The 27,368-nt window shown below is 38.1% G+C and overlaps 2 protein-coding genes across 5 annotated transcripts in view; both read left to right on the top strand.

The window, feature by feature from the left end:
• RPL7 (ribosomal protein L7) overlaps window positions 1-27,368 on the top strand; it is an 886,137-nt gene that overhangs the window by 684,997 nt on the left and 173,772 nt on the right. The gene's annotated exons all lie outside the window — the stretch shown is intronic.
• Window positions 1-27,368, top strand: part of STAU2 (staufen double-stranded RNA binding protein 2) — a 171,147-nt gene that overhangs the window by 42,750 nt on the left and 101,029 nt on the right. For all 4 annotated transcript variants that reach the window (XM_050970276.1, XM_030231973.2, XM_030231959.2 and 1 more), the window contains 5 exons: window positions 9,685-9,844; window positions 13,409-13,516; window positions 19,533-19,745; window positions 22,126-22,263; window positions 25,239-25,370. In XM_050970276.1, the coding sequence (XP_050826233.1) occupies window positions 9,685-9,844; window positions 13,409-13,516; window positions 19,533-19,745; window positions 22,126-22,263; window positions 25,239-25,370 (751 nt within the window). The remainder of the gene's footprint in view (window positions 1-9,684; window positions 9,845-13,408; window positions 13,517-19,532; window positions 19,746-22,125; window positions 22,264-25,238; window positions 25,371-27,368) is intronic.

Raw genomic sequence — 27,368 nt, 5'->3', positions numbered from 1 at the left:
GAGGAAGATTATTAAGTACAGTTCTTCCAGTTTTAGAATCAACCTTTTAAGTTATTTTTGTTAAAGGTGTTTGTACAAGAAGTAGGAAAATGTTCGTGAGATGAAGAAGGCATCATTGATACACAGAAAGGTCAAGATAGGCAGGAAGATTTGGGTGATAGAGAGGACTGATTTATTAGAAATGCAACAAGACTAGACTTTCCAGTCTAAAATGTAAGATTAATAACAAAGGCACTAGTAGTACTAACTCTGTTGTCACCTGAGTGTTATTCAGTTGAAAACCACAGAACATAAGTGTTATATTATTAAGTATTTGCAAGATAATCTGGGAAGAACTAATGTAGTTGAGTTAGTGGAGAGGTAAATGTGATTTTTAAGAAGTGTTGAGCAAGATATTTCTGGCATAGATACATAAATATTCCTATTATACAGAACACTGTTAGCCTTTTATTGGTATGCTGTCTATCATTCTTGCCTTTTGTATTTCACAACGGGAGCAAGTATGGGCAAGGGCTGTGAAGGATGATCAAGACAGCGGGTAGCCTTTTATACAGAAAAGTTCTGAAATACTTTAACTTGCTCCCTTTCAAAGCAAAGGCTGATAGGGAGTAGGAAAACTCATCTTGGGGGGTAAACAACAGAAAAATAAATAAGCGATGTAAGTTACAGGATAGTATTGACACAAAACAAAATAATGTATGGTAAAGTATAGCCAAGGTGAACAGTAGGAGATTCCTGAGTATCAGCCCAGCTTCTAGATCATCCTCCCAGCAGAAGCAAGTAATCTCATTTGTTTTCTAATAGACCTTAACAGATAAGAAGGATTACGTTATGCAGTTGCCTGCAACTCATGGATCTTGACTGCTTAATGTGGGATTTTCTTGCATTCTTGTATTTGAAATAGAGAAAGCATTTCTATGTTTTAAAATGAGAAGCATCTTTGTTATGTTTTCTGGCTACTTAAAAAAATTGACAGATGCTTTTGAATGTATTTCTGTCAATATGTTTCCATCACATGGTTTTCTTTACAGTTCTTATGTAGTCACTTAAACATTCTTTTGCTTAGGGATTTTCTATAACTAGGTCAAAATTGGTTTCATAAATGACCATAGCAAATATTAAATAGAGAAAAAATACTGAATCATTCAGAATAATTTAGAATTAATTAAGTTCATTTAAAGTTTTAAAATATTTGACTTATAATTTACCACCATCTTTCTAATGAAGAACAATCCGGGACAAGTATACATGAATTTTCTTTTAATTCTCATCTGGGTAGCTGGGAGGAGGTCAGCATTCAAATAAGGGATGTCTGTGGCTAAAACTCATACATAGTGTGTGCCTTGCTCACTTTGCATTAAAAATGTTTTTGGAGGATGTGAAAGTAAGCTAGAAGAGAACAGCCAGACTAATTCATCATAGAATGATTTAGGTTGGAAGGGATCTCAAAGATCATCTTGTTCCAACTTCCTGCCATGGGCAGGAACACCTTCCAGTAGGTGTGGAATTGCTCCATGCAACCTGTTTCAGTGCCTCACCACCCTCACAGTAAAGAATTTCCCATTCACCCACCAGCACCCCCAAGTCCTTCTTGGCAGAGCTGCTCTCAATCTGTTCATCCCCCAGCCTGTGCTGATACCAGGGACCGCCTCGACCCAGGTACTGCACTGTGGACTCGGTCTTGTAAATCTCATGAAATTCCCATGGGCCTGTTTCTTGAGCTTGTCCAGGTCCCTCTGGATGGCATCCCATCCCTCAGGTGTGACAACCTCCCCAGTCAGCTTGGTGTCATGTGCAAATTGGCTGAGGGTGCACTCAATCCCTTTGTCTGTGTCATTAATGTATATATTAAATAACAATGGTCCCAATACAGATCTTTGAGGGACACCACTTGTCACTGATGTCTATCAGGACAGAGACACTAACTGCTATGTTCATGCTGCACTGTCCATACACTTTCTTATCCATCTAACAGTCTATTCATCAGATGTGGTTCTTTCCAGTTTCGAGAGCGGGATGATATGGAGAGTGGCTTGGCAACAAAATCCACTTATTCCCCGCAGGACTCTGTTACAGCCCATCAGGTCCCAGAAACTTGTTTATATTCAGGTTCCTCACGTGGTCATGAATCTGACCTTTACTTACAATAGGGACGTTGGTGGTGTGAGAGAGGTTGCTATTGAAGACTGGCAGAAAAAGTTGTTGAGTACCCCAGACTTCTCTTCACTTGTTGTTACCTGTTTTCCAGCACTGTTTTTCAGCAGGGAGCACTTTCTTTGACTTTCCTTTTCTGGTTAACATACTTGTAGATGCTCTTCTTGTTATTCTTTACATCCCTTGCCAGGTTCAGTTCCAGCTTCACTTTGGCCATCCTCACCCCGCCCCTACAACAACTGTGCTTCATCTCTGTACTCTTCCCAGGTTATTTGGCCTTGTTTCCATGCCTCTGCATTTGCTTCTTTCCCTTTAGTTTGACCAGCAGTTCCCTACTCAGCCACACAGATCTCTTGTTTTTCTTGACCAATTTCTTGCTCCTGGGAATTGCTAGCTCTTGTACTCCATGGAAGACTTCACTAAAGATCTGCCAGCTCTGTTCTGCTCTCTTGTCTCTGAGGGCAGTCTCATGTGGGACCCTATTGACTATCTCCTTAAAGATATGGAAGTTTGCTTTCCTAAGATTCAGGAGCCCAAGTTTACTCTTTACCTGACCCATATCCCTCAGGACTGGAACTACACCAAGTGTACTGGTCACTGTAGCCCAGGCTGCCTCCAGTTTTGATGTCCCTCATTAGCTTGCTTGCACTGGTGATCAACAAACCCAGTATCACATCCCCTCTGGTAGGGCTGTCAAGAATCATAAAGTAGAATTATCAAGGTGGGAAGAAACCTTTAAGATCATCAAGTACAATATCAATGCAGCACTACCACTCTTATACCACTAAACCACAACATCCAGTGCCTCTTAAACACCTCCCAGATGGTGACTCCATCACCTCCCTGGGCAATCTATTCCAATACCTCACCACCCTGATCATGAAAATTTTCTTTCTAATATCCAATCCCAATTGCCCCTGTCTCACTTTAAAGCCATTTCCTCTTCTTGAGTCTAAACAAACCCAGCTCCCTCGGCTGTTCCTCATAAGACACATTTTCTAGACCTTTCACGAGCCTTGTTGTGCTTCACTGGACATGCTCCAGCTCCTCAAACTAAGGGACCCTAAACTCAGCACAGTCTTGGGTTTGGCCCTCAATGCTGAGTACAGGGGGGTTCCCAAGTCCTGCTGGTTACACTATTGATACAGATGCCATTGGCCTTCTTGGCCACCTGGACATTCTGCTGGCTCATATTCAGCCAGCTGTCAACCAGCACTGCCAAGTCCCTTTCTGCTGAACAGCTCCTCCTCCAGCCTGTAGTGCTGCATGGGGGAGTTTTGAGTCCAGGACTCGGCCCTTTGCCTTAGTAAACCTCATGCAGTCATCCTTAGCCTGCTGATTGTCTGTGCAGGTCTCTCTGCAGAGCCTTCCTAACCCTCCAGCAGAGCCACACCCAACTGAGTGTCATTGGCACAATACTGCACTCAATCGCTACATCCAAGTCATCAGCAAAGAGATTAAACAGAGATTAAACAGGACCAGCCCCAAAATGTGCCTTGGAGAACACCACTAGCAACTGGCTGCCAACTGGATTTAGCCCCATTCACCACAACTCTCTGGGCCCAGCCATCCAGCCAGGTTTTAACCATCAGATAGTTCATCCATGCTGCAAGCAGACAGTTTTTCTAGAAGGATGGTGTAGGAAATAGTGTCAAAGGCTTTACTAAAGTCTGGGTAGATTACATCCACAGCTTTTCTCTCATCTACTAAGGTGAGTCACTTTGTTACAGAAGGAAATCAAGCTGGTCAAGCAGGGCTGTCCTTTTGTAAATCCATTTTGGCTGGGCTTGGTCCTCTCATCTTCCATGTGCTATGCAATGTCTCCCTGGATGATCTCTTTCATAACCTTGCCTGGAACTGAGGTGAGGCTGACAGGCCTGTTGTTCCCCAGATCATCCTTCCAACCCTTCTTGTAGATGGATGTTACATTTGCTAATTTCCAGTCAGCTGGAACTTCATCTGTTGACCAGAACTGCTTTTAGATTATGGGGAATGGTTTGGCAAGTTCTTTCACCAGTTCCTCCATTATTCTGGGGTAGATCCCATCTGTGCCCATAGTCTTGTGAGTGTTTAGTTAGCATAGCAGGTCACTAACCATCTCCTCTTCATTTATGGGGACTTCACTCAGCTCCCCATTACCAACTTCTAGCTCTGGGACCTGGATATTCTGAGGACAGCTGGTCTTGATATTAAAGACTGAGGCAAAGAAGAGGAAAAGGTATCTCTGCCTTTTCCTCATGCCCTGTCACTACTCTGTGCATTTAACAAATGCTGAAGACCTTCCTTTTACTGCCAATGTATTTATAGAAATTTTTTTGTTGTCTTAAACTATAGTGGCTAAATCAAGTTCTAGTTGGGCTTTGGCCCTTTTAATTTTCTCCCTAGATAACCTTGCAACATCCTTTTAGTCCTCCCAAGTTACCAGATCCTCCTTCTAGGGGTGATATATTCTCTTTTTCACCCTAAATTCTCTGTTTAATCAGGCTGGTGAAGAAGTTATACTCCATGCATTCCAGGAGTCTCCTGGATTGCCCACAGCTCACCCTGCTACTTTCCCAGCAGATGTCAGGGTGGTTAAAGTCCCTGAGCAGGACAAGAGCCTGTGAGCAAAATCCTTCCTGGAACTAGAGCAACAAGGCTTCATCTATAGGCTCTGCTTGATCAGGCAACCTAGTCTGTAGTAGACACAGTTCAAGAATAATGGACTGTAGCTCTCAAAAGGGATACTTGGAAAAGAGAGCCTCTTTGTTCCCAGGTGTTGTTGTGGATCTGCTGAAAGAACCAGAAGGTTCACTGTGTGGAGACAAAAGTGACTATACTGGATGTTTCCTTCTTCAAACCATAGAACTCACATCTGTAAGAAATGCACGTGGCTAATGGACTGCTTAGGAAAATAGGATATAGCCAGGGAACAGCTGCACTATGCAACTTGCTCCCCTAGAGAAATTTCAAATGTTTCAGAGAAAAAGTTGTTCACAGCAAATGCTCTTTCCTACTCCCCTGCATGGTCTGTGGCTCTCATTCCCTCCACTCACAAAGCTCACAGCATTTTCCTGATTAAACAGTGCCAGCAGGGCTGCCAGCTTGATTGACTTCTTATGAAAAAGGAGCCAAACAGAAAAAGTGCAGAGAGTGACCCTTTCAGCAGAGCTGGCATCTGAAGAATGACTTTCCCATTCTGTGTTGTAGCTCATATTTTAGTGGCTTTTATCTTGGCTGCTGAAATATGGTCCCAGTTCCTCTTCACTTTGCTAATATTATGGAATGGGAATAGGGTAATACTTCCTATTACACTTGTGTAATGGGGAAGTAGTTGGGTTTACTTGTTCTTTTTTATTTAGTTTAAGAATATGTTGACCATTAGAAATTAGAGAAAACTTCACTGATATTTTAGCATGAGGCTAAATCTAAATAAACTTACTGGTTTCTATGAGCTGCATCTTGCACTTGCTTTTTTTCCCTTTCTAAGAAGAATGTAAAAATATTTATCAAAAACATTTATGCCATTGAGGAATCCAGAGAAATGCAGGAAATGCAGTATGAACACATAACGTATGTACTAATACTTTATTTGTCTTTGTGTGTGTGGATTTGATGGCCAAAAAGGAAGAGGCCCCAAGGGCTCCTTAGTATGCAATTAATATTTTGGCTAGAAAAGCAGCAGATTGTTTCAGTATGCTTACATGTTATGACATCATATTCCAGTAAAATTATAATGAACAGAATTTTTGTTTGTCTCTGTGGCAAACCAAAATGAGTTTTCTAATTGTCAGCAGACCTTGGTGATTTATTTAATTATAGTGGCGCCCACTCACACCAACTTAGTTGAGGTCTGTCAGCATTTCTGTTATGAACCCCTATTTTTAGGGGTTTATAACTAGTTGTAAATATTTACTCATTGCTGAAACTTGACATCCAAGGTCACATTCATAGAGTAAATATCCTTTTTCAGGTTGACTATTCTAGTGGCATTAGTTAAAAAGTAGTTTTCTGTGAACTTAGATGCAGTAGATGCTGTGAACTTAAAGGGAATAAAGGGAACCTGCTTTACAGACCTCTTATTTGAAGAATCTTTTAAAGAATCTCAAATGTTCAGAATAGCCAGATGAAAAAGAGCCTGTTTTTATAGGTTATGTGTGACTGCTTGTGTATTATCTGTTATCACACTTTGTTTTTTTTCAACTGAATGTATCATTTCCCATGCCATTTTGTTGTCTTCTAGTCTTACAATCTTCTATCATTTGGCTGTGTTGGTCAGCTTATGTTCTGAGGAGTGTGCCAGTATCATCTGAAAATCTCTTTTACATAAGAATTTTCTCCAAGGAAAACCCTAGCATTTGTAGCTGCCATGTAGAATGCAGGAAGAGGCATATTTTCTAAATGAAGATAATTTTAAAACTTTTAGAGACCTAGTGAGTCCATATGTGAGGCATTACTGTTTGAAATCCTGACTATTTCAGTTCTGTGGCTGAATGGAGTGACAGAAGACTGAGGAGTGTAGAACTGACATGTAGATACTCTTATGATGGAAAATATTGTGATGATACATTATTGCAGAATAATCACTAAATTCTATATAAATATTCCAAAGATTGCTGATGCTTTCAGCCCTCTCTGATAACTCATATGTAGTATACTAGGAAAGTTTGTTAATGATCAGTGGCAGATACAGCATTTTGCCTTTGCATGGGCTTGTTCTTTACAGGAGTGTACACCTTCAGGATGCAGAATCATTCATTACTCAGTTTAATTGACACACTGTACTTTCTGCAATACTATCATTACTATTGAGGCTTTTGTTACTGCAGTCTCCGTCCTCACTGAAAAGCAGAGGATGTTGTTTCCTTTGATATATTCCTTGTTGTAGAGAAGCCAGTAGCCTCACAGATTTTGTTCATTTTCTGAGGATTTCAGGTGTTCCTTTGCACTTTCCTGGCAATGCTCATATTATCACTGCTGTGTTACAACTCTGCTTGAGGCCAAGGAGAGCAAGAAAAATTTAATCAAAACCATGTAAAAACCTAATCATTCTGGCAATGCCAAAGAACTGCATGAGGCTCTAGAGCCACAGGCTGAATATCATTTTTCCTTATTATCACATAAATAGCTCCCTAAACACTGTTTAAATGAAAAGGTGGGGAGGGGAGAGGGAAAAAGAGAAGGCTTGTTGTGGGATTTGAGTTTATAAAATGGATTAAGTTCACATGCTTTCCTTCTTTGCAGGCAGTGGGGAGAAAGGTAGGTCTAGTAACTCAACAGGAAACAGGAACTTCTGATGGATATTGTATTTTTCCTAAGTCTAGGTAGTTGCTAACAGCACTACCTCATTTTTTTCTCTTTAAAGAGGATTGTGAAGTAATGAGGTGGGACGTGCTATCAAGGTGCCTACTGCTTTTGCATGACACAGCTTGTCTTGTGCTAAGCAGCAGCCAACACATGCAGCCATTTCCAGTTCTGCATCTTCTGGGATGGTGGGAAGATTCCTGGAGCTACTCAAGGAACTTGAGAGTACCTGTTGCTGCAGGGAAAAGAGAACTACAGGAGACTGTGGCTTCTGGTAAGCTCTAGCAGCTGCCAGTAAGCTTTGTCAGCTGCTCCAGGTCAAAAGCTGAATTGAACTTTCCTTCCAGTCATCTGATTAGAGAGGGTCAAGCACCCTCTCAGCAGGTAGTGGGGAAGAACACATGTGAGTGCAGGGCCCAGAGCACTGCTCCCAGAGACAGCAAGCAGGCACAGCAGATTGCACAGCAGAAGATGCAGAAGGGAGTTGGAAACTCTGCAGAGGATGGGGCTGTGCTCAGCAGTGCTGGTGATGCACTACCTGGCACAGTTCCTAGCACCATCTGGAGCAGCTCTCCTGTTACATCAGAGACCTTGAGTCAGAGCTAGCTCCAGAGCTCTAGCTAGGCTGTACAGATAGTGGTCTTGTCTGCAGGAGGTGTGCCGTGTCAGAGGATTCGTGTCACCAATAAAGAAGATGCAGGAAGATGTCAACAAACTGCTGACATCACTAGATCAAATGAGTGAGAGATCACTTGGATCTTCTCTAGGTACAAGAGCATGAATTCCCAGCCATACCAAAGGAGGAGCAGGGAGAGTCACTGCTAACTGGGCTGGGAAACTGGGAGGGAGTCCTGTGATGGCAAGAGATTGAAGCTGGTAATTTTTGGCATTGGGAGGAAGTTTTCTGCTCCATCTGAAAATCTGCAACAATATCAGTGCCAAGTGTTCGAATTCCATTAGGCATGTAGGAACTTTGTAATAGTTTTCCAGAAAGTGTGGTCTGACACTAGAACAGGTCATCCAGAGATGTTGTGGAATCTTTATCCTTAGAGACCTCCACAATACCTTGGATAAGGCAGTGTAGCTTCAGATCTTGACCATGTTCTGGATGCTGATTGTGACCAGATAACCACCAGAAGCCTTTCCAGCAGGAGTCATTATATAATTTTATGAAAATGTTACATAAGCAAAAGTAGTTCCAGGCCTTAATAATTCTCAATAAATTGGTTATACTGTAAACAGTGTTAAACTGTAAACAAGAAAGCAAAGTAAATACCCACTTTTTGCATGTCATAGAGGCAGCTTAGCTCACTCCTGCAAGGCCCTATAGCCAGAGGTATATTTGAGCCAGTGTTATGCTTGGTTCTTTCCATATAAATGTAGTTTTAGAATTAGGCACAAAGTTTAGGGACATTGAGGCCAGAGTACTTACTCACACTTGTCTGCTTCTGAAATGTGCTGCTCTCTGGTCAACTTTGTATATTGTTGTACAAAGTTGGAATGATTGGGTTACATTTATTAATGAAAATTCAGAAAGTCGTACTATTAAAAAGTTGCTGTCCATGTCCACAGATGGAAGTGGAGAGAGCACACTTTAAAAAGGATTCTTTAAGAGGAATAAGGAAAATAGAGTATTGTGTTTGACTGAATCTGGGTTGAGTCAATCTAGTTTTGTTGTGATGGACCTTACTTTTGTCCATGCTTTTGTAATTCTGGAATCCTGGGCTTTCTTACATTGCTGAAGAATATGAAAAAGGTATTTATCAAGTGAGGATCCATTTCTGCTAGGTGTATTCTCTGTCATCTGACTTTGTTGTCCCTTAGTGCTGAGCTACGATGACAGGTTTCATATGAACAACCTCACAGTCCTCCTTCCTCCATGCCACTTGTCTGTGGGACAGGAGTTGTCTCCCAGGCAGGGCTTCCACTGGAATTTTTGATTCTACATAGGTTTCATCTTCTCAAGACTCAAACCAAGAGGAGAGCAGAGCTAGGCTGTTGGGCTGATAAATAGTAGAGTTTGTTGCAGAGATCCACAAATGTAGGTGAAGAGCTGGTTTGCACATAGGAGCTGCTGTCAGAGTTACCAACTGCCTTGCTGAGGAAGAGTCCTTGCATTTGAATTCTGGGTCTTATTCTGGGAGAAAAGATAATGCTTTATCCCCAAATACTACTCTATTTTACATAAAATGGATGGGTAAAATTCCTAACTTGTATTATTGTTTTCTTTTCATGACTTCCTTCCAGGTATCACTGCCCAGTGCCTAAAATTTTCTATGTCCAGTTAACTGTTGGCAACAGTGAGTTTTTTGGTGAAGGAAAGACTCGTCAAGCTGCTAGACATAATGCTGCAATGAAGGCCCTTCAAGCTCTTCAGAATGAGCCTATTCCAGAAAAATTACCTCAGGTCTGTGCTTCAGGAAACTTTTTTTTAAAAATAACTTGCTTTTTCAATGCTATGTCTTTAAGCAGCATATATTGCTGCTTAAAAATTAAAATGTTGTGTCATATTTTTAAAAATACTGAACAGAAAAATTATTCTCAGAATAATCTTACTAAATTGAAAGCAAAAATATAATGTTTCCCAGTCAAAGAAACCAAGTACTTACAAGACCTCTGGGAGCAGCTGAAAACCACTTGGGATACTGTAGGTTCTCAACAGCAGGTGTGTGTGTTTGCAGGAGACTAAATTGAATCCTCAGTCAAGTAAATCTCTGTGGCTTGATTATGCTGAGGTTAAGGGGCATTGGTTGCACATTAGTCATGACCAACACCTCTGTCACTTCGTGGGTTAGAGCTGTAGGTGGCTGGAGAAGGCTGGAGGCAACATTTTGCTGAGATCATGAGGAGAGAGTACAAAGTGCTGCACTGTGTAGGGCTGAGTGTAGCTCTCCAGAGAACTGGAGACTGGTTGAAATAGAGTTTAAGGGCTTCTTGGTGCCAGGGTTCAGGCTCCTCCCTGCTGCTGCCCATGAGAAGTGCACACAGGGCACCATGCAGTGGTGGGGTGTGCTTTCACCATGGGACATAGTCCATCTTAGTAAAACTCTTATTTCCTTCAGCAAAACTGGCCAGCTTGGTTATCTGTGGAAGATGATTGATTCATTGCTCCTCAAACATCAGGCATGGATCAGAGCCAGTACACATCACACTCTGGCTGGCCTCAATTCCATTAAGAGGTTGAGCCTCTTTCTTCCCCACTTCCTGACAGTGTGCTCCTGAGGGAGCAAGGACAGACCTGCTGGTACCCATCTAGTAATGCCATTAGTAACTCAGTGAACTTGTCTGGAATGGGATCCGTGGAATATAGCACAGTACTTACTTACCTAGGTCAATCTTTTGGCCTTCATGGCCATCCTGAACTCAGCCTTCTGTATATTCTTCTTCCATTTCAAGCAATCATTTTTTCCTTTTATTAGAAAAACTTAATAAAGGATAAAATCTTTTATCCATATTAAACCACTGAAAAGGAGTATTGCCATGTTAATACTTAATTGGGCAAATGTGTAGAAGAGCATAAGGTGAGCAGAAGCAAGAAGCAATCAGCCAACAGGGCAGGGCTGCTGGTGAATGTGCTTTCACAAAGAGCTATTGTGTGTTTGCCAAAGCACCTCTGCTGTCTCATAGATGTGAGGCTAAGAAAGGCCTTACAATTAAAGTGTCAGTTGTGGGAATAAGGATCAAATTTAAATCCAAAGTGCCTGAGACACTCCTGAACATATTTTATCTTCCTAAGGCTTGAAACTTTATTGCTCAGTACTAATGTCTGAACCTTGATCCTCCCTTTTCTCCACTCACTGTTAGGTTCTCTACTATGTTTGGTGGAAAAAATATGCAGGGAGTTAAATTGTAGGGGCAGAAGGGACAATGAGGGATTTTGTGGACAGATGTGTTTGTATTGATCATGAAAATTCAAACTATGTTTTCTAGTTTAGACTATACATATCTGGTCAAACTAGAGTACAGCTAGAAAACCTAAACATTCTTGACTTGAAGGCTTGCTAACAGGCCAGTGGGCATTATATAATTTTATGTAAATTATGCCAGTGTTTGATTATTCTCCATTTCAAAGATAATTTGTGAGGTATTTATTTTAGATTTCATTTAGCTTCATTTTCTATTTAATTGGTGTTTTCTTATGTTTGCTAAATGTAACCAACAGATATCAAAAATCTCTCCCGCATATATATTTAGAGTTTATTCTTAAGTATTTTTGAATTTTTGTAGACTAATTGTTTTCATAGTGTCTCAGTGCAAAGTCGTTTTTTCTAATCACTAGTTTGTTCTCTGAGTTGTTTTTTTTTTTTGCCAGCTTTTTAGATTATCAGTGTCCTTTATAAAGCACAAACTTAACTGAATAAATATCAAGTAATATTCTCACTAAGGTTTTTTACAGAATAGTAGCATCCTATTCTTTATAGCCCCATTTTTTTTTACTTTTAATTATTGTCGTTTTAACTCTGCTAATTTTTCTCTGTGAAACTTATCAATGCTTTGCTTGTAATATAGATAGAATATAGATCATTACTTTCCTGTAAGTAATGATCTGTATTCTTGATTTCAGTGGTACTTTAATTTCATTATATTAAATGAGCTAGAGGTCCTACATAAGTTCATTGTAACTACCCTTGTTATTGTTTTGCACAGCACCTGTTTTTATTTTTTTTTTCTGGAGGTTCTATAAACTTTATAATATTTTGGTTTGCATTTAGCTCCACATCAGTATCAGGCATGGAAATGGCTTTTTTCAGAATCAAAATTTTGCAACAATTTCATGAGACAAAGGGTGTTCCATGTCTGCATGCTGTACCTGAGTGCTGGATTTTTGGCCCTGTGTTATCTTAAAGATTAATATATTAAGAGTTAAGAAAAGGCAGATAAAAGATGGATCAATTTCATTGTAATGTGAAGAACCTAGTGCTTTTTAAATGCTGTTTTAGAACTGTGGTATCTGGATTTTGTAGCTGTGTTGGTGGCTGAAGATTTAGATCAGACTTTGTTATGTAAGATGGGAGCTCTGCAGGAATCCACCTAATTCAGCCCAAGTGTCTTTGATGTTTACCTCCACTAATAAAAAAATTAGGAGCCTGGCCAAGGTTACATGATTGTTGAGAGATCCCAGTTTGAAGTATTTCAGAGCTTTGCAGTTTGAAAATAGCTGGAAGTGAAGCCTCTGAGAACTAAGGAAATATGTCCTGGGGGACAAACACCAAAGGCAGTAGTTGCAAAAAGCAAAACTCTGACTGATTCCAGGGCTAATGGTTGAGTGAGAAAATTTAGATTTACCTGAAGAGCAAAGCAGAGTTGAATTTTAGGCAGAATAATGTTTCATGTGCCTTTTGTTTTTTTTATCTCTTTGCCTCTCTGTTTGTTATGTTCCTATGGATAAATAAATAATGTTCTGTGTTGAGCAAGCTGTTCTCTGTCACTACCTTTTCACACTGGTCATAACTCCCAGAGGGAAGTTGATGGAGGGGCCATTAACCAGCTGGACCTGCTGAGGACACCTGTAACCTGGTGACCCAGTCAGAGTGTGGGGGTGATTGACTGAATATCTTCAGAGAGAAGCAGAGTCTTCTGTACTTTCCAACAAGCACAGATTTCCTCCTTGCTTAGAAGGGGTACCCACAGAGAGCCTGAGAAATAGGTCAAAGCATCTGTTTGATCCACATGTTTGACACAAGTGTGTACTCAGACAATTGTTATCCATGTCATTAATAACATCCATATTTGCTGTTTATAATTAATTTATAAATTAAGGTGTATGTGTTCCTTTGTTATGAAGCATAAGCACAATATATATGGTTTCAGTCAGCAGATGTCTGATAATGGGGTGCTGAGATGGATGTACAAATGCTGATTTACAGCCTGACAGGAGACTTCAAAAGTCTTTGAGAAATTGAGGGGAGGATATTATATTTTGTTGATCTTCTAAGATGATTATGTATGATTATGTATGCATCATTTTCAGAATGGAGAAACAGGAAAAGAATCAGAAGAAGATAAAGATGCAAACAAATCTGAGATCAGCGTAGTGTTTGAAATTGCTTTGAAGCGCAATATACCTGTCACTTTCGAGGTATGTGTTACATTTTTATCTGTGTTACATATTTATCTTGCTAAGAAATATTAAAAAAGGTACCACTAAAACTCAACACATAATTTCCATGCATGAAAAATATGAATTTCATATTCATAGGAATTATAAAAAAATTGACTGTGTATCAGTCTAAGACAATGACTGTTTACTGGAAAAATAGATATTCTTTCAGAACTTTTGGAGTTTTAATATTTGGCTGCAAACACTTGGATGGCAGAAAGACAGGTAAACCGTTTTCTGTACAGAGCTATGGGACTAGAATCTGTATCCACACTCAATCTGATTTGAAATAATCTTCCAAAGAGTTAGCCAAAGTCTTTGCTCTAACTGTTGGCATTTATATGCTAGAAAAGTTCCAATTGAAACATTTTAGCTTCAGTGTGCTGTCTTTAAAAAGTCATGAGTATCTTCTACTCTGATTCTCTTTCACTTATCTATTTCTACTTAAGCTTTCATGTTTTTTTATTTGTTTTGTATGATTTTATCTATGAACCCACTTCTGACACCTTTGTTTACCTGAAGTAATAGAGAACATTGGATTAGCTCCAATGCTATCAACGAAGCAGCTATGGGAGAGTGAGTGATACTAACAGGATTTTTTTTCTGATGAGAAAGTTCTCACAAAACCTTGTTGTAAAAATCTAACGTTGTGATAGGAAGCACCAGATTTTCAAGGTGTTTTGTTTTCTATTTAAATTTTTTAATGCAGAAAATGCTAATGTAAGTGACCTTTTATTATTTTATTTTCTGCATTTTGTTTTACATTTAAACTGAGTCTGCATGAAAGATTCGGTGGATAGTGCTTATATTGGTGATGGTTATATTCTCCAGTGCTTTTTCATGTTTAAGTATAGGCATGGATTTGGATGTGAAAAGAATCAAAACCCTAAGCTGTGGCATGCCTTGCAGTGTGCTGTATGCAGCGTGCTGCTGGCATGTTTGGCCCATGTCCCTGAATTGGCCAATATCAAATAAGCTATTTGGATCTTCTTAGAAATCTGAGAAATCTCTCAGAAGGTAGGTAAGAAAGACAAAGAATATTGTTAATGACTAAGGAATTCCTCAGTATAGCAATATGCCTCATATATGTGGTCTATGTGATATGGACTAATTAGAATGTTAAGAGAATGTAACGTTTAGAGGATAAAACTGGGCTGTCTGGGGCTGTTGGTGTATCAGTTTGCCACTACATGCCAATCACCCAACTCTTAGCTAAAAGCAGACATAAAGGAAACACATGCTTGTGTTTCAAAAAGGAAGGTCATAATTAATGTCTCAATTTTCAAATATTATTTTCTACCTTAAACATTTAAATATATTTGGAATAGTTCCATAGCAATCAATGCACTAAATTGTAAGGGGATGTATGGTCACTGGTCACAGAGGAGTTTGGAAGGTGTAAAGAAAAGAGGGGTAGTGCTTTGAATGTCTTCTTCACTTGTGGTTGAGCTTATTCAAGGGAGAGCATTTGGTAAAGAGAGAGTGAAGGCAGAAATACTTGGTAAGGAAAAATCTAATGTGTCACTTGCCAAAGAATGTTAGCAACATTGAAAAAAGAGAGTTTTTTGCTCTCCTGATAGGTTTTGTGTTGTTTCCTGCCTTTAAATCTAAATATAGGTGACATTCTCAAATAGAGTTTTGATTGAACTTGGTTCTGGCTTACTTTTCAATAAAACTGCTAAGCAATTATGGATAATCCCCAAGATCTGATGTTTCTAATAGGATTTTATTCACTAATGGTCTTGTGTTATTCCAGGCAGGCATCAAAGCTTTTTCTAGCTTTTATTTTGTGTGTGGTAGCTATAAAATGATCTGCCTTTTCCTCATCTGACAAAGCTTTAGCCAATGTTCCAACAGTGCTGGGTTATGCAACAAAGCAATGATCATAAATATATACTAAGTTCCATGTAAACATGTCCTCAGAATTGCATGAGGGCTGAACAGTCCTGTTTTGTGTAATGTGGTTAGGAACTTTTAATTGTCTAGGAACTTTAGGATGATTTAACAAACTTTCTATCTATTAATTTGTTAAATAAAAACATTCAGTTGTAACAAGGAACAAGCTTTACTCCATACTTGTCATGGGTGCATTTTTGGCTAACTTTGATTCATCAACTTTTAAGTCAAAATGCAACTGCTCTAAGGCATTTGTGGGGTTCCCAATGAACAGTTTTTAAGGATGACTACAAAAGTGATTGCTGTAGGAATTGTTAGAGTAACTGTAGAATGGTCAGTTCACTTCTTATTTCTGCCTTGACAGTAGGCTCAAATCTTGCTGCTTTTTTTTTTTTTTTTTTTTTTTGTTGTTGTTGTTGTTGTTGCTGTTGTTTCAATAGATATGGTTTTTATTCCTTATTTGTCAGTAAGGAATAGATGAGCCTGGAAAACATAACTGAGGTCAACAGCTTCAGATAGAAGAACACATTGGGGTGTTTCAGATTGCCGTTTTATTTTCAGTATTTTTCTTTGGATTGCAGTGTTTTTTCTGGAGACTAGCAAATTCAATAATGTTTTTTTTCATTCTCAGTATCAGGAGTGTAGGCATAGAGTGCCTAAACAGGCAAATTTTTTGCCCCTCCATCCCTGTCCATTGTTCTGCTGGAAAGTGTTCTTATGTCCCAGTCTTATCACAGTAAGATTCTGCAGAGAATTATCAGAGATTCTGCATTTTGAACTAGGGACAGGCCAAATTGCAGACTCTGGGAGAATAGTTCTCAGCAGGAAGTTTCACACCTATCTGGCTTCTGCTGTCTTGGGAATTAAAGCTTTGGATGACTGACTATTGAGTAACTCTCATTTGGGTTTTGCAGAATGGTCACCCTTCTGACTGCAGTTTTTACACTTTGACATTCAGACTCTTCCTTTTTTTTTTTTTTTTTTTTCTTTTTTTCTTTTTTTTCCCTTTTTTTTTCCTTTGTAACTGGGAAAATCTGGTGTGTCTGCCTGCAGAAGCTCCTGGAAATATATTGATATTTTAATATCTTATAAATAATGATGTATTCATAGATGTAGGTGACATGGGTTTTTTGATCTGATTTCTGTCTCCTCTAGTTTTGGGGGGAATTTAATGTCCATTTAATCTTGCCCTAATCTTTTGAATTTTCTACCTGGCATCTTATTAATAATTAAAGCAGTGTTACTCTTTCAGTGTAATCATACTTCTGTTTTTCATTTGTCAGCATGATTCATTAAGTTGAGCCAAATTCATTCTTGATGTAACTTGACCTTAGATGTGTTTTGGCCCCATGTGTTTTCTCTTGCTGTAATTATTCTTTAAATCCATGGAACAGAAAAAGAAAAGTGTATTGAACTGTCACCCTTAATCAAATTCGCAGCTTTAAATTAGCCATGATTAGGTCCACAGGTCGTATCTTTCAACTGAGGAAATAGCTTAATGTCCTGATGTGTATAGCGTTCTTAGATAGCAAAGGTTGAATTTCTATTTAGTGTTTTCTGTCCCAAGGCTCATAGCACAACTGTTTGAAATCATATGGAGTAAAAAGATCTTAAATCTGGGGTTAACCAAAAATGTTGTTAGGTAAATATTTTTTTTGCTTAATTACCAAATTTGGATGTTTAGCTTGATCCAGATCCCATCTGAATCCTATGGGGTTCATTCCATTGACAACACAGACTTTTTTCCATTTACACGCTAACAAAGATAGAGTTTTTAATATTTTCCAGTCAATTATTTACCTTGTGTCACATACTTAAAATTTAAAAGATGAAAAACACACCAGAATGCATTAGTTTTATATTAAGAAATATGTTTTTGTGTATATGAAAATATAATCTGGTTTTGTATTAACATTCTTTCTCTTACATATATATATATATTTGTGTGCATTTATATACATATGAGAAAACTTATATAAACCAATATTTTAGGAACTCAGCAATTATATTTCTTAGCCAAGTTATTTTTTCCTTTTTCATCTGGTCAGTATAGACATTCCTGTATATTTTATTAATACATTATATTGCATGTAGAGACAAACACCTATATAACAGTATAAGTAGAACCACAGAAAGATTAAGGACTTTAGTAAGGTTAATTTAGCTACATTTTACAGCAAGCATGTTGTAATACTTGGATAACTAAGTACAGGGATGGTTTGAGGTGCTGTAAAATCAGGTGGGAATGCTGCAGTGCAGTGAATGTGCTCAGCATGGACACGATGCCCGACTGTGTCTGAGAGCAGGAGATGCTGGCACTGGGCTCATCCCAGCTCCTGTGCAGGCACTGCAGCATCCTGGGGCTCAGCAGGGCTCAGTGCATAGAAAGCACTGCTGCCTTCTCATGTGGTCAAGCTTTAATGGGCAACTTCCAAGTGAGGCAGTGTTGAAAACAATTCTGAAATTAATACTTGGAATCTCAGAATGAGAACACTTCTGGATTACAACAGAAAAATCCCATTCTGGCATAGATGTCATCTTATTCTGGGAAAATGGGACAAAGTTGTCTGTTAATTTTAATTTTGTGTCTTTTAATTGATATATGCTGTGGTAATTGTATTTGCTGGGTGAAGCTGCCACAAAAGAGAACTTAAAAAAGAAATACAAGCCTAAAGAGACCTCATTACAGTGCAACAGCAAAACTAAATAATGCAAGGGACATGACCTTGATAAAAAGAACTTTAATACAAAACATGTTGTAATAATGTTAAAATTGAAGGTTTGAGCACATTAAAACTATAGTTATTACACCAAGAAGGCCCTGGTACCTTTACCTCAGTTCCTATTTGCCTCCCTCCTCAACCTAAAGAGACATTACTCTTCTTCAACAAATGGTTTGATGTAATTCCATCAAATGAAAAAAAATTTGTATTTATATTGATTTTTAAGATATTATAAAGAGATGCCTGTCAGATACTCTAATGTCTCCTTATACATATTACCTATAACAAAGATTAAATTAGGTAGCTGCTTCCGCCCATCAAACAAAATAACTGAACCTTTTCCCAAATGAGGTCTCTTAATTCCTGATAGACATTGTCCAGACCAGTAAATGGTGTGTGCATACATGAAGAGATGGATGGCTATCCTAGCACTTGCAGTGCTCTGATTTAGGGGTGAATGCATCCCAGCCTCAGCTTTCTGAAAGGAAATGTGTGTGTGTGCATGGGTATATGTATGTATGTAGGTATGTATGTAAAACTGAAGACAGGAAAACAGCTAAAGGAAGGTACAGCATTCAGAACTTAATTTCTTTCCATATTACTAAAACTTGTAGTGAAGTACTTCAAATGGGTTTTCTTATTGTTGTACTAAATGTGTTTGGAAGGGAATGAATAAATGTGGTTTTTTCAGAAATTATTGGCTTTTGTGTCAGTTATGGTGGCTCTTCTGGTAATTCTTTTCAGCACTGTTGGGAAGGACAGCTGAGAGTCATGGAGGCAAGAATGTGTCAGCCTTTCAAATGTATGGGATATTGCTCTGAGCTGTGTACTCTGGCAAGGCAAGAGTTGAGAGCAGGCATCCAGCCTGCCCCTATTGAGACTGAAGTTTGGGACTGTGAACATCCAGTGGTTTGATGAGAATAGAAAAAATTACAAACAGGTTGAGGTGTTGCCAAATTAATACAGTTTTGAATATGTTTTGTATAAAGAAATTGTCAAAGCCTGCTAGATCTTCATGGATTTAATTGCTCTAATATGTGAAGCACCTTGCAAAGAAAAAAACCTATCAGCCTTGGTTTAAATGTGCATAATTGTTGTATTATGTGTTATTCTTTAAATCTTTAAAAATGTAGGTCAGCTCCTGTTTTCTGTGAAATACTGAATATGGTGGCTAGATTTGCTTTATCCAACTAGTCTTAATTTTCTGTTCTCAAACCTCGTACTGTCAATAATACTTTTCCAAGTTCTCTGGAAACCAATCTAATGCCTTCAGTTAGCAGAAAAATTAGACTAGTAATAAGTTCATTGCAGAGATAACAAACATTAGGTTATCTTCTTGTAGGGTGCTTTGATTCAGTGTTACTTTCTCTTAAAAGGTGATTAAAGAAAGTGGACCTCCTCACATGAAGAGCTTTGTTACACGAGTTACAGTAGGAGAATTCACTGCAGAAGGAGAGGGCAACAGTAAGAAACTCTCAAAGAAACGTGCTGCAATGGCTGTACTACAAGAACTTAAGAAACTTCCTCCTCTTCCTGTGATTGAAAAGCCAAAACTTTACTTTAAAAAGCGTCCAAAAACAATATTGAAGGTATGTGTCCACCTTTGAGACAATTAAGAATGTTTGCTCAGAAAGTAACAGTCAGATTTAAAATCCAGAAAGGTTTATTTGTCATTTTCTGTCAATATTGTTACAGTTGCTTGTTACTGTCAATATTGTTACTTGCTTGTCTATGTTAATATGCCTGGGCTTTTTTTAAACCCTGAGAATGCTGTGGGATCCTCAAACAGAATGGCTTGTAAATAGCTCACATCACTGAGGTCTTCAAGGGTTTGGTTCAGGTCCAGTGGAGGATCAAGCCCTCCAAGCAGCTCTGTCCAGCCATGTGAAGTTTTAGCACCATCTCCTCAGAGATCCCTTCTAGCACATGTAGTGGTTCTCTCCCTGGGCTCTCTCCGCTCCCCAGTCTGAAGAGGGAGAGAGATACACGATACATTAGTGCTTCAATACTTTACTAAAATTTTGACCATTAGAAATGTGTACACTCAGGATACAAAGTGCAGAGTTCTGAAAGAGCAGTCACCAGAAAACCACTTAATAATAAGCAAGTACTTAGGAGAGTGCAAAACTGGATTCAGAAAATGTACAGAAGACTTATTTGTCACCTTCCTCGTTTCATTTGCCTTCAATACAGAATAAGTGTTTTTTCAGGAAAACCTAGATTAATTAAATACCTGTCTCCTATTAAAATCCTGCAGATCTAATTCTCAGAAATTTATATGAAAAAATAGGCAGGAAAATGATTTAATAGAAAACCATCAGCATTAATGCAGCTTTAAAGCTGGAAGATTGGAAAAGTCTTTTGGCTTTGGCTTTCATCAAACATCTTGGAAAGTTTTTCTCAAGAAAGAGGCTAAGGGTATAATAATGAAAAGATTTCTTATATTACCATATACCATTTGCCATTATGAACTTAAATTTAATTGTACAGTTGGCCTTGTTAGAAAGGGACGTTAATTGTCAAAATAAGCTGAATATGTAGATGGTTTTTATTTTTTGAATATCCAAACTTCTGAAATGCATTCAATGTGCCCATTTCTTTCAATTTAACTTACATGTGTTTCAAGCTTCAAAAAAAGTGGCAACAAAAACTTCTTTTTATTTGCATATATATTTATGAGGCTGTATCTTATGGCCTGCTCTTTATTTAGCCTGCTCTGCATTTTGTCTCTGCCTGGCTTCTTGCCCACACAGCTGCCCTTGTGTATGACATTGTCTTAGCTCTTTCACCTACATCTTCTCTAACTACTTCAGCAGTTACACTATGTAGGATTTGCTGCACAGCTTTCTAAATATAATATCCCTCTCCGGTCTTTGCCTTCAGTTGCTGATCATTTCTTCAGTTTCCTGAACACTTGTTTGTTATTTGAGAGGCTCAAGCAAGCATGAGTGCTCATCTTCACTTAGCAAATGGTTTCATAAAAGGGAAATAGCTTCATAACATAATAGCAATTTTATATTCAAATGCCATTTATATTTGCAAGTGCATTCTTTATGTTATCCTGTATAAATCAGTTAAGTATCACTTCAGATAATTTTTTAAAAAATTTCTTCTTAAAATCTACCAACAAGTATTTTTGTAGCTATGTGCTTTGAAAGAGCATTTGCTGTGTGAGCAATAATTCATTAAAGAATTTCAGAGCTAGAGAGTTTTCAAGGACTGTAATTTTTCCCCTGTCTGTGTCATCTTGGACAGACCACTGTCAGTCCTTATGTTTCCCTGGCATGAGATCAGTTCCCCCACCAACCATACTTTTGGACATGTTATTGTGAGGGTTATTGCCTGTTAAATATTTGAAATATTTTATGGATGGTTCATCATAAGCAACAAATGTAGGGCAAATTCTAGGTATTCATATGACAAACAGAATAAACCCTCTGCACTTTTAGTTGCAAGTTGCACTTGGATGGAAGGCCTGGAGTGCTGAGAAGGAAAGCAGGAAGGCTGGAAGAGGAAGCATCCTTATGTATGGCAAATGGTTTTTGTCCCTGTGTAAATCCCATTTCATCTCTTCTCAGTGTAGTGCATGTTCCAGCATTGTGGCAAGCTATTTTAAGGGGATAGGGAGAAAGATCCTAGAAACAGGGCTATAAGATATAACTGACTAATGAATCTGCTAATTTTCATCCATCCTTATGAGGACCTCCACAGATAGGAGAGGGTTTTCATAGCTTGCAGATGCAAGGTGTACACATACCTGCAACAATGGCAGACAATTTCTTTCCGCAGCTTTGAGCCTGAGGATTCTTATCTTTTGCCTCATGATCAGAAAATGGAAAGTAAGTTACTTCTTATTCTCTCAAAGGGAGTATTACAAAAGAGAGAATCCTAGTAAATGTTATTGAAGCAGTGTAGTAGTTATAGGGATATATACTGAAATAATGGTTCTTTCCTTTAAACCTGGTTTAGACTGGACCAGAATATGGTCAAGGAATGAATCCCATCAGTCGTTTGGCTCAGATCCAGCAGGCCAAAAAGGAGAAGGAGCCAGAGTATGTTCTTCTTTCAGAGAGAGGAATGCCTCGCCGTCGGGAATTTGTTATGCAGGTATCCTTTGTGTCACGTTAGAGATGATGGCCTTGCTAAGTGTTTTGTTCAAACTGGAGCAAAATAGTGGCTTAATATGAAGTGGAACTCCTTCTGTTTAGCTTTTTGCCTTGCTGTCAGATATACAGAAATAATATGAAAAACAGTATCAGAAAGCCTGCCTAAACTTTCTTCTTTCTCTTAGTGAAACAAATGGCAGTTGAAATATGTGTCCTCTAGATGCTTTTCATGTGTTTTGCCTTGTTTTACAGTCTTATTTTTATTTCACCTGATTGTTATTGTCTTTATTCCTGATGTTTCATGATTTATTTACCTTTACTTGTGTTTTTGGAAAAAAAATAAAATTGGGCTAGTGTTGATCCAAGGATTCCAGCAATACTTAGTATTCTGAAATATGGACATTAATATTTCCATATTACCAGGTATTTTGGCTTGAAAAAATAGTGTTGTAATTTTTTTTCAGATTTCCAGTTTCTTTGTGACTTTGTTTATCTCTGAAATACAACAAAAAAAGCCAACCACATGTTTTAGACTGTCCTCTGACTGGACCTAATACTGAAACAGTAGATCATTAAAATTCCTTTCAAATTTAAATTAAGAACATGTATAAAAATTTGGTATAACTGTGATAGTTTGTTAGATAGCACAGCAGCGGGTTGAGGAAGATTAGAATCAGGAAAGGATTCTGTATTCTTGTGTTTTCAGTCAAGGGTAATTTTGTGCCGGAACAACTCAGAACAGCATACCTCAGCATGTTTTGACTTGTTGTCTACCAACCACACCAAAATGTCACTTCTGATCACAAGCAAAATTTATGATGTTCCAGCACCTCCTTCTCCAGAAAATTAGTTATGTTTTCAATTCAATCTCTAAGTTCCTCCTTCAGGTCTCTGAAGATAAGCTAGTGATCTTAATTTTCTTGTGCTTAAGTGGTCTTCCTTCATGATTTATTATTTTTCTCTCTGAAGGGAAAAAAAGTATTGTGTTCTTTTGTTGCAGAATCTTTTTTAGAATATAAACTTGGATTTCTAACATTTTATGAGACCTGAAAGTATTTGAAAAAGAGTGATCCCATCACAGAAAATCTCATTTCCCATGCTTAGACCCCCCATGGGACTGTCCACAGTTGGTAGTTGCTGTGTGAGGCCAGAACAGTGTAACACAGCCCAGTATTAGAAAGATGGGCTGGAAGTTTAGTTTCCTGTTGGAGGAGTGTCAATAATGGCAAAGTTTTTGGTTTTTATAAAAAAGGAATCGTAAAAGCACTGAATATGTAGAAGATTCCTGTATCTTAGAAGGTTTGTGAAAGAAAGAGTTAAAGAAACTCCACAGAGCAGTTGCTTTATTACAAATACTTTAAAACTCTATTTTCACCCTTTTATAATATCTTCACACTAAAATTATTCTGCTATTTATCCTACCTTCAGGAAGTCTCACTGGATTCATTATGACGTGCAGAAAACCTTATCAGAATAAAATACCTTTGTATAAACTACTTAAACCATGTTTTCATTTAATTTAATTGAATGTGGAAGTAAAATATCCAGAGATAATATGTTCATTTTTATCTGTCACACAAAGAGCAAGTTTAGATGTGATGAAATGGATCCAATTACTTGTCCTGGCTACTAGATAAACAGAAGAAAACCTCTGATGACATTAGTTGGTGTTCTGTTCCCAAAGTTAATTTCAGAAAGCTCTTTCTCTTTGTAGTCAGGCCTTTAATCCTTGATAGAGGTTATAATAATAGCTAAACCAGTTTTACAGGTCTGAGAAATAGCAACACATTGGTTTATTGTGAGCCATGTTATAAATTATCTTTTTGTCTCGTCCCATTAAAGTCCTTCAATTTTATTGCATAGAAACTTGTAGGAGATTGGCTATTTTCTAATTGTTATTGTGAACTGCATAGAAGATAAGGTTTATATTTCAAGATTATTAATATTTTTGGCTTAGGTAGACAAATCTTTTTGCTTAATGATGTATATATGTACTTTGAGGGGATATTCATAATTCTTATTTATTTACATCCTCTTCTTAATATTTAGAATTAAGAGTATTTGAGTAAATAAGAGTTTAAACTTTTAGAAAAATACATATATGAGAAATTAAGGAAAGTGAAGAATTATTGAATGACATAAAATACTAAATATAATTTATTCTTTATTTAGCATTTGTATGCCTTTTTTTACAATTTTTTTAAAGCTCCTTCCAAACTACACATACAGCTCCAAGAGTTTTAAGAATGGTGCCAAAGCCAAGGATTAAGTTGGAGCCACACATTTTGTGGATATCCATTGCCTACAGTTTGTCCTTATCTTGGGGTTTTAATTTCTCCTAGTGTTATGAAAGGCATCATGTTTGTCAGAATCCCTTTGTACTGAATAGACCACAGGTGTACTGAGGAACCTTCTTTCCAAGGACTCTTTGGATCAAAGCTTGTCAGGTGTAAGCAGGTCCAGCCCCTGTGTTCCTAGCAGTGCAACAGAGTGGGAGGAAGGCAAATATGGTTTTTGTTCTTCTTTAGAAGCCACTCTTGTTAAATCTCAAGTCTATTTGTCTCTCCATTGCTCTGCATACTGTCCTGATGATGCTGGGGAGCTGTTGCAGGCAGCACTCCTTCCTGCAAGAAGGAGGAAGCACAGACCCTGGGGCAATTCCAGTGTTAACAGAGTGGGGGAGAGGTTCATGAGGGAGAATGGGGGTGACACAGAGGCTGGTGGAAGAGAGAGGCAACTGTGTGTGTGCTGAGATGCAGAAAAATGTAGCTCTTGGGTATGAGTTTGGTGATCTGAAAAATTTAAACAACCCTTCTAAATGAATACTGTGGTCCCCTTTTGCGCTACTGTGGCTTTTTCAAGGTTGCATCTTCCTCAAAAGAGCTGACCACTGTTGATAAATCTGCAAGAGTACTATATGATGATATTAAGGAGTCTTGCATTTATCTTGCTTATGAGCAATATTTTCTTTTTAAGGTAAAAGTAGGCAATGACATTACTACTGGAACAGGCCCAAACAAGAAAATAGCTAAAAGAAATGCAGCAGAAGCAATGTTGCTACAGCTGGGATACAAAGCCTCTACTCCTCTTCAAGACCAGACAGAAAAGGTGAGAACCAATTGTTGTGATGCTCACAATTTACCCTTCTCTAGGTTTTTAAGCTGTATCAGCTAATCACTTAGTAAAACTGGAAGTTTAAGCTTGTGCACACCCTGTTTTAGAGAGTTGCTTGTGACAGATTAGCCTTTGTTTAGCTACAGCTCTACAGCTACCCTTAGTATTAAGTGCAGCCTCTGCTCCTGTGAGAGTAATTAGAAACAGAAGCAGAGTTGCATAGGGTAGTGTGTGTGCAAAAGTGTTCATGTGATCCGTGTACCTATTTCTACTTACAAATCAAGATGAATCTACCTCATGCTTTTATTCCATTTTGGGCATTCATGAGAGCCCAGAGGAACAGAAGGAACAGAAAGGAACTGTGGTATTCACATGCCCTCAGAGAGAAGCTGTGAGCCAAGCAGGGAAGAAGGAAAACACAATTCTTATCTCGCTTGCTGTGCCTGTGTTGTGCTAAAGTAGAATGCAATATGGAGATTGTTTACCCAAAGTGAGGATGTTTTGTTCCCTTGGCCTAGCAGGGCCAAGAAGTGTGTGTGTGTGGGGGGGGGGACTGTCACGGGACAGTCAGGAGAGAGTCAGAGATGAGTGCAGTTCTGTGCAGTTGTGAGCAAGAGTGAGTGCCTGGCAGATTGAGTCTAGATGAAATGTACATAGTGCAGTACAATAAAGTAATTCATTGGCCTTCTGATGATGGAGTCAGATGCATCATCCTCTCTCCCATTCGTCAGAGTCATCTTTGATTTACAATAAGGAAAAACATTAGTAACTTTCATATACGAAGTGGTAATCAATGTTTATCTTCCCATTGTTTGTGCACTAAAAGCATTACAGAAAAATAATGGCCTTTTCACATTCGATGACTGATAACAAAAATGTGTGTCACTTTTTTTTTTTAATGAAGAAGGAATTGCATTTTAAATTCATATGTGTTGCAAGTATGTATTTCCATGTTAGCTATCTGTAACTGAGCACTCCTCTCCTGTCTTGAATTTATTATTTAGGGCTTTGGTAACAAAAATTGGCTGGTAAAGTTTTGCCTTTTGTTTTCTGAAAAGATACTTGGTAAGGGATTTGACTAAGCTGTAGACTTTACACAGCTTCTGTCATATACAGGCTCACTGCATGTATATATTTTGATAATTACTTACATGTTTACTGTGGCTGCACTAGGTAGCCAACAGAATTTTCTGTTGGGCTTTTCTAGGACTACATAATAAATCTGAATATAGCATACATGTACACATCTATGTAAACATGTAATATGTAAATATGTACACAATATGTAAATAGGTACACAATATGTAAATATGAAGATATTCTGTTCTATATGTTCTGTATTCCTAACTAGGAAAAAAGAAATACTGTACTGGTTACTTGGCCCCACCTTCTTCTGTTTCACTGTCCTTTGAGAGTAGCAGCAATATGTGTGCTGTTCACACTCACCTTCACTATGTTCTTCACTATATGTCTTAGTCATAGACAAGTGTGAAATACTCTAAACAGAGTCCTTGGAAGCTGGATGATGTTCCTAGTGAGAACACACTGTGCAGACATGGCCATTAAAAAAAAAAAAAAAGCTTCTGACTGAGTCAATGATAATTCATTTTCACCAGAATGCTGAGACATTTCTGCTGTAGAATATATTCTCTATGGTATAAAACTATCAACTTTTTCTTCACTGCCAATTTTGCCAAATGGCTTTGATAAAAAACAAGTCAAAAAAGAAAAATCATTTTTTTATTCTAATATGAAAACATAGGTTTTCATTCTAGGATTTTAAATTGGCTGAACTAATTTTACAGTGTTTTTCAGAGATAAAGCCTGAAAAAATTCAGCCCACAACATAGTTTCTTTGGAGAGCTCTGCATAGTGGAAACTTGAGGTTACATTGAAATCCTTACCAAAAAAATGAATGGCTAAAAAGGGATGCTGCTGCTTTGTTTCTCTACATTTATTAAGCTATTGCTTACAAGTGCATTGTCTTTAGAA

The sequence above is a fragment of the Serinus canaria genome, chromosome 2 (assembly GCF_022539315.1).
Source record: "Serinus canaria isolate serCan28SL12 chromosome 2, serCan2020, whole genome shotgun sequence".
NCBI lineage: Eukaryota > Metazoa > Chordata > Aves > Passeriformes > Fringillidae > Serinus > Serinus canaria.
The sequence above is the reverse complement of the archived record's forward strand: the minus strand, read 5'-3'. Positions and strand labels throughout refer to the sequence as shown.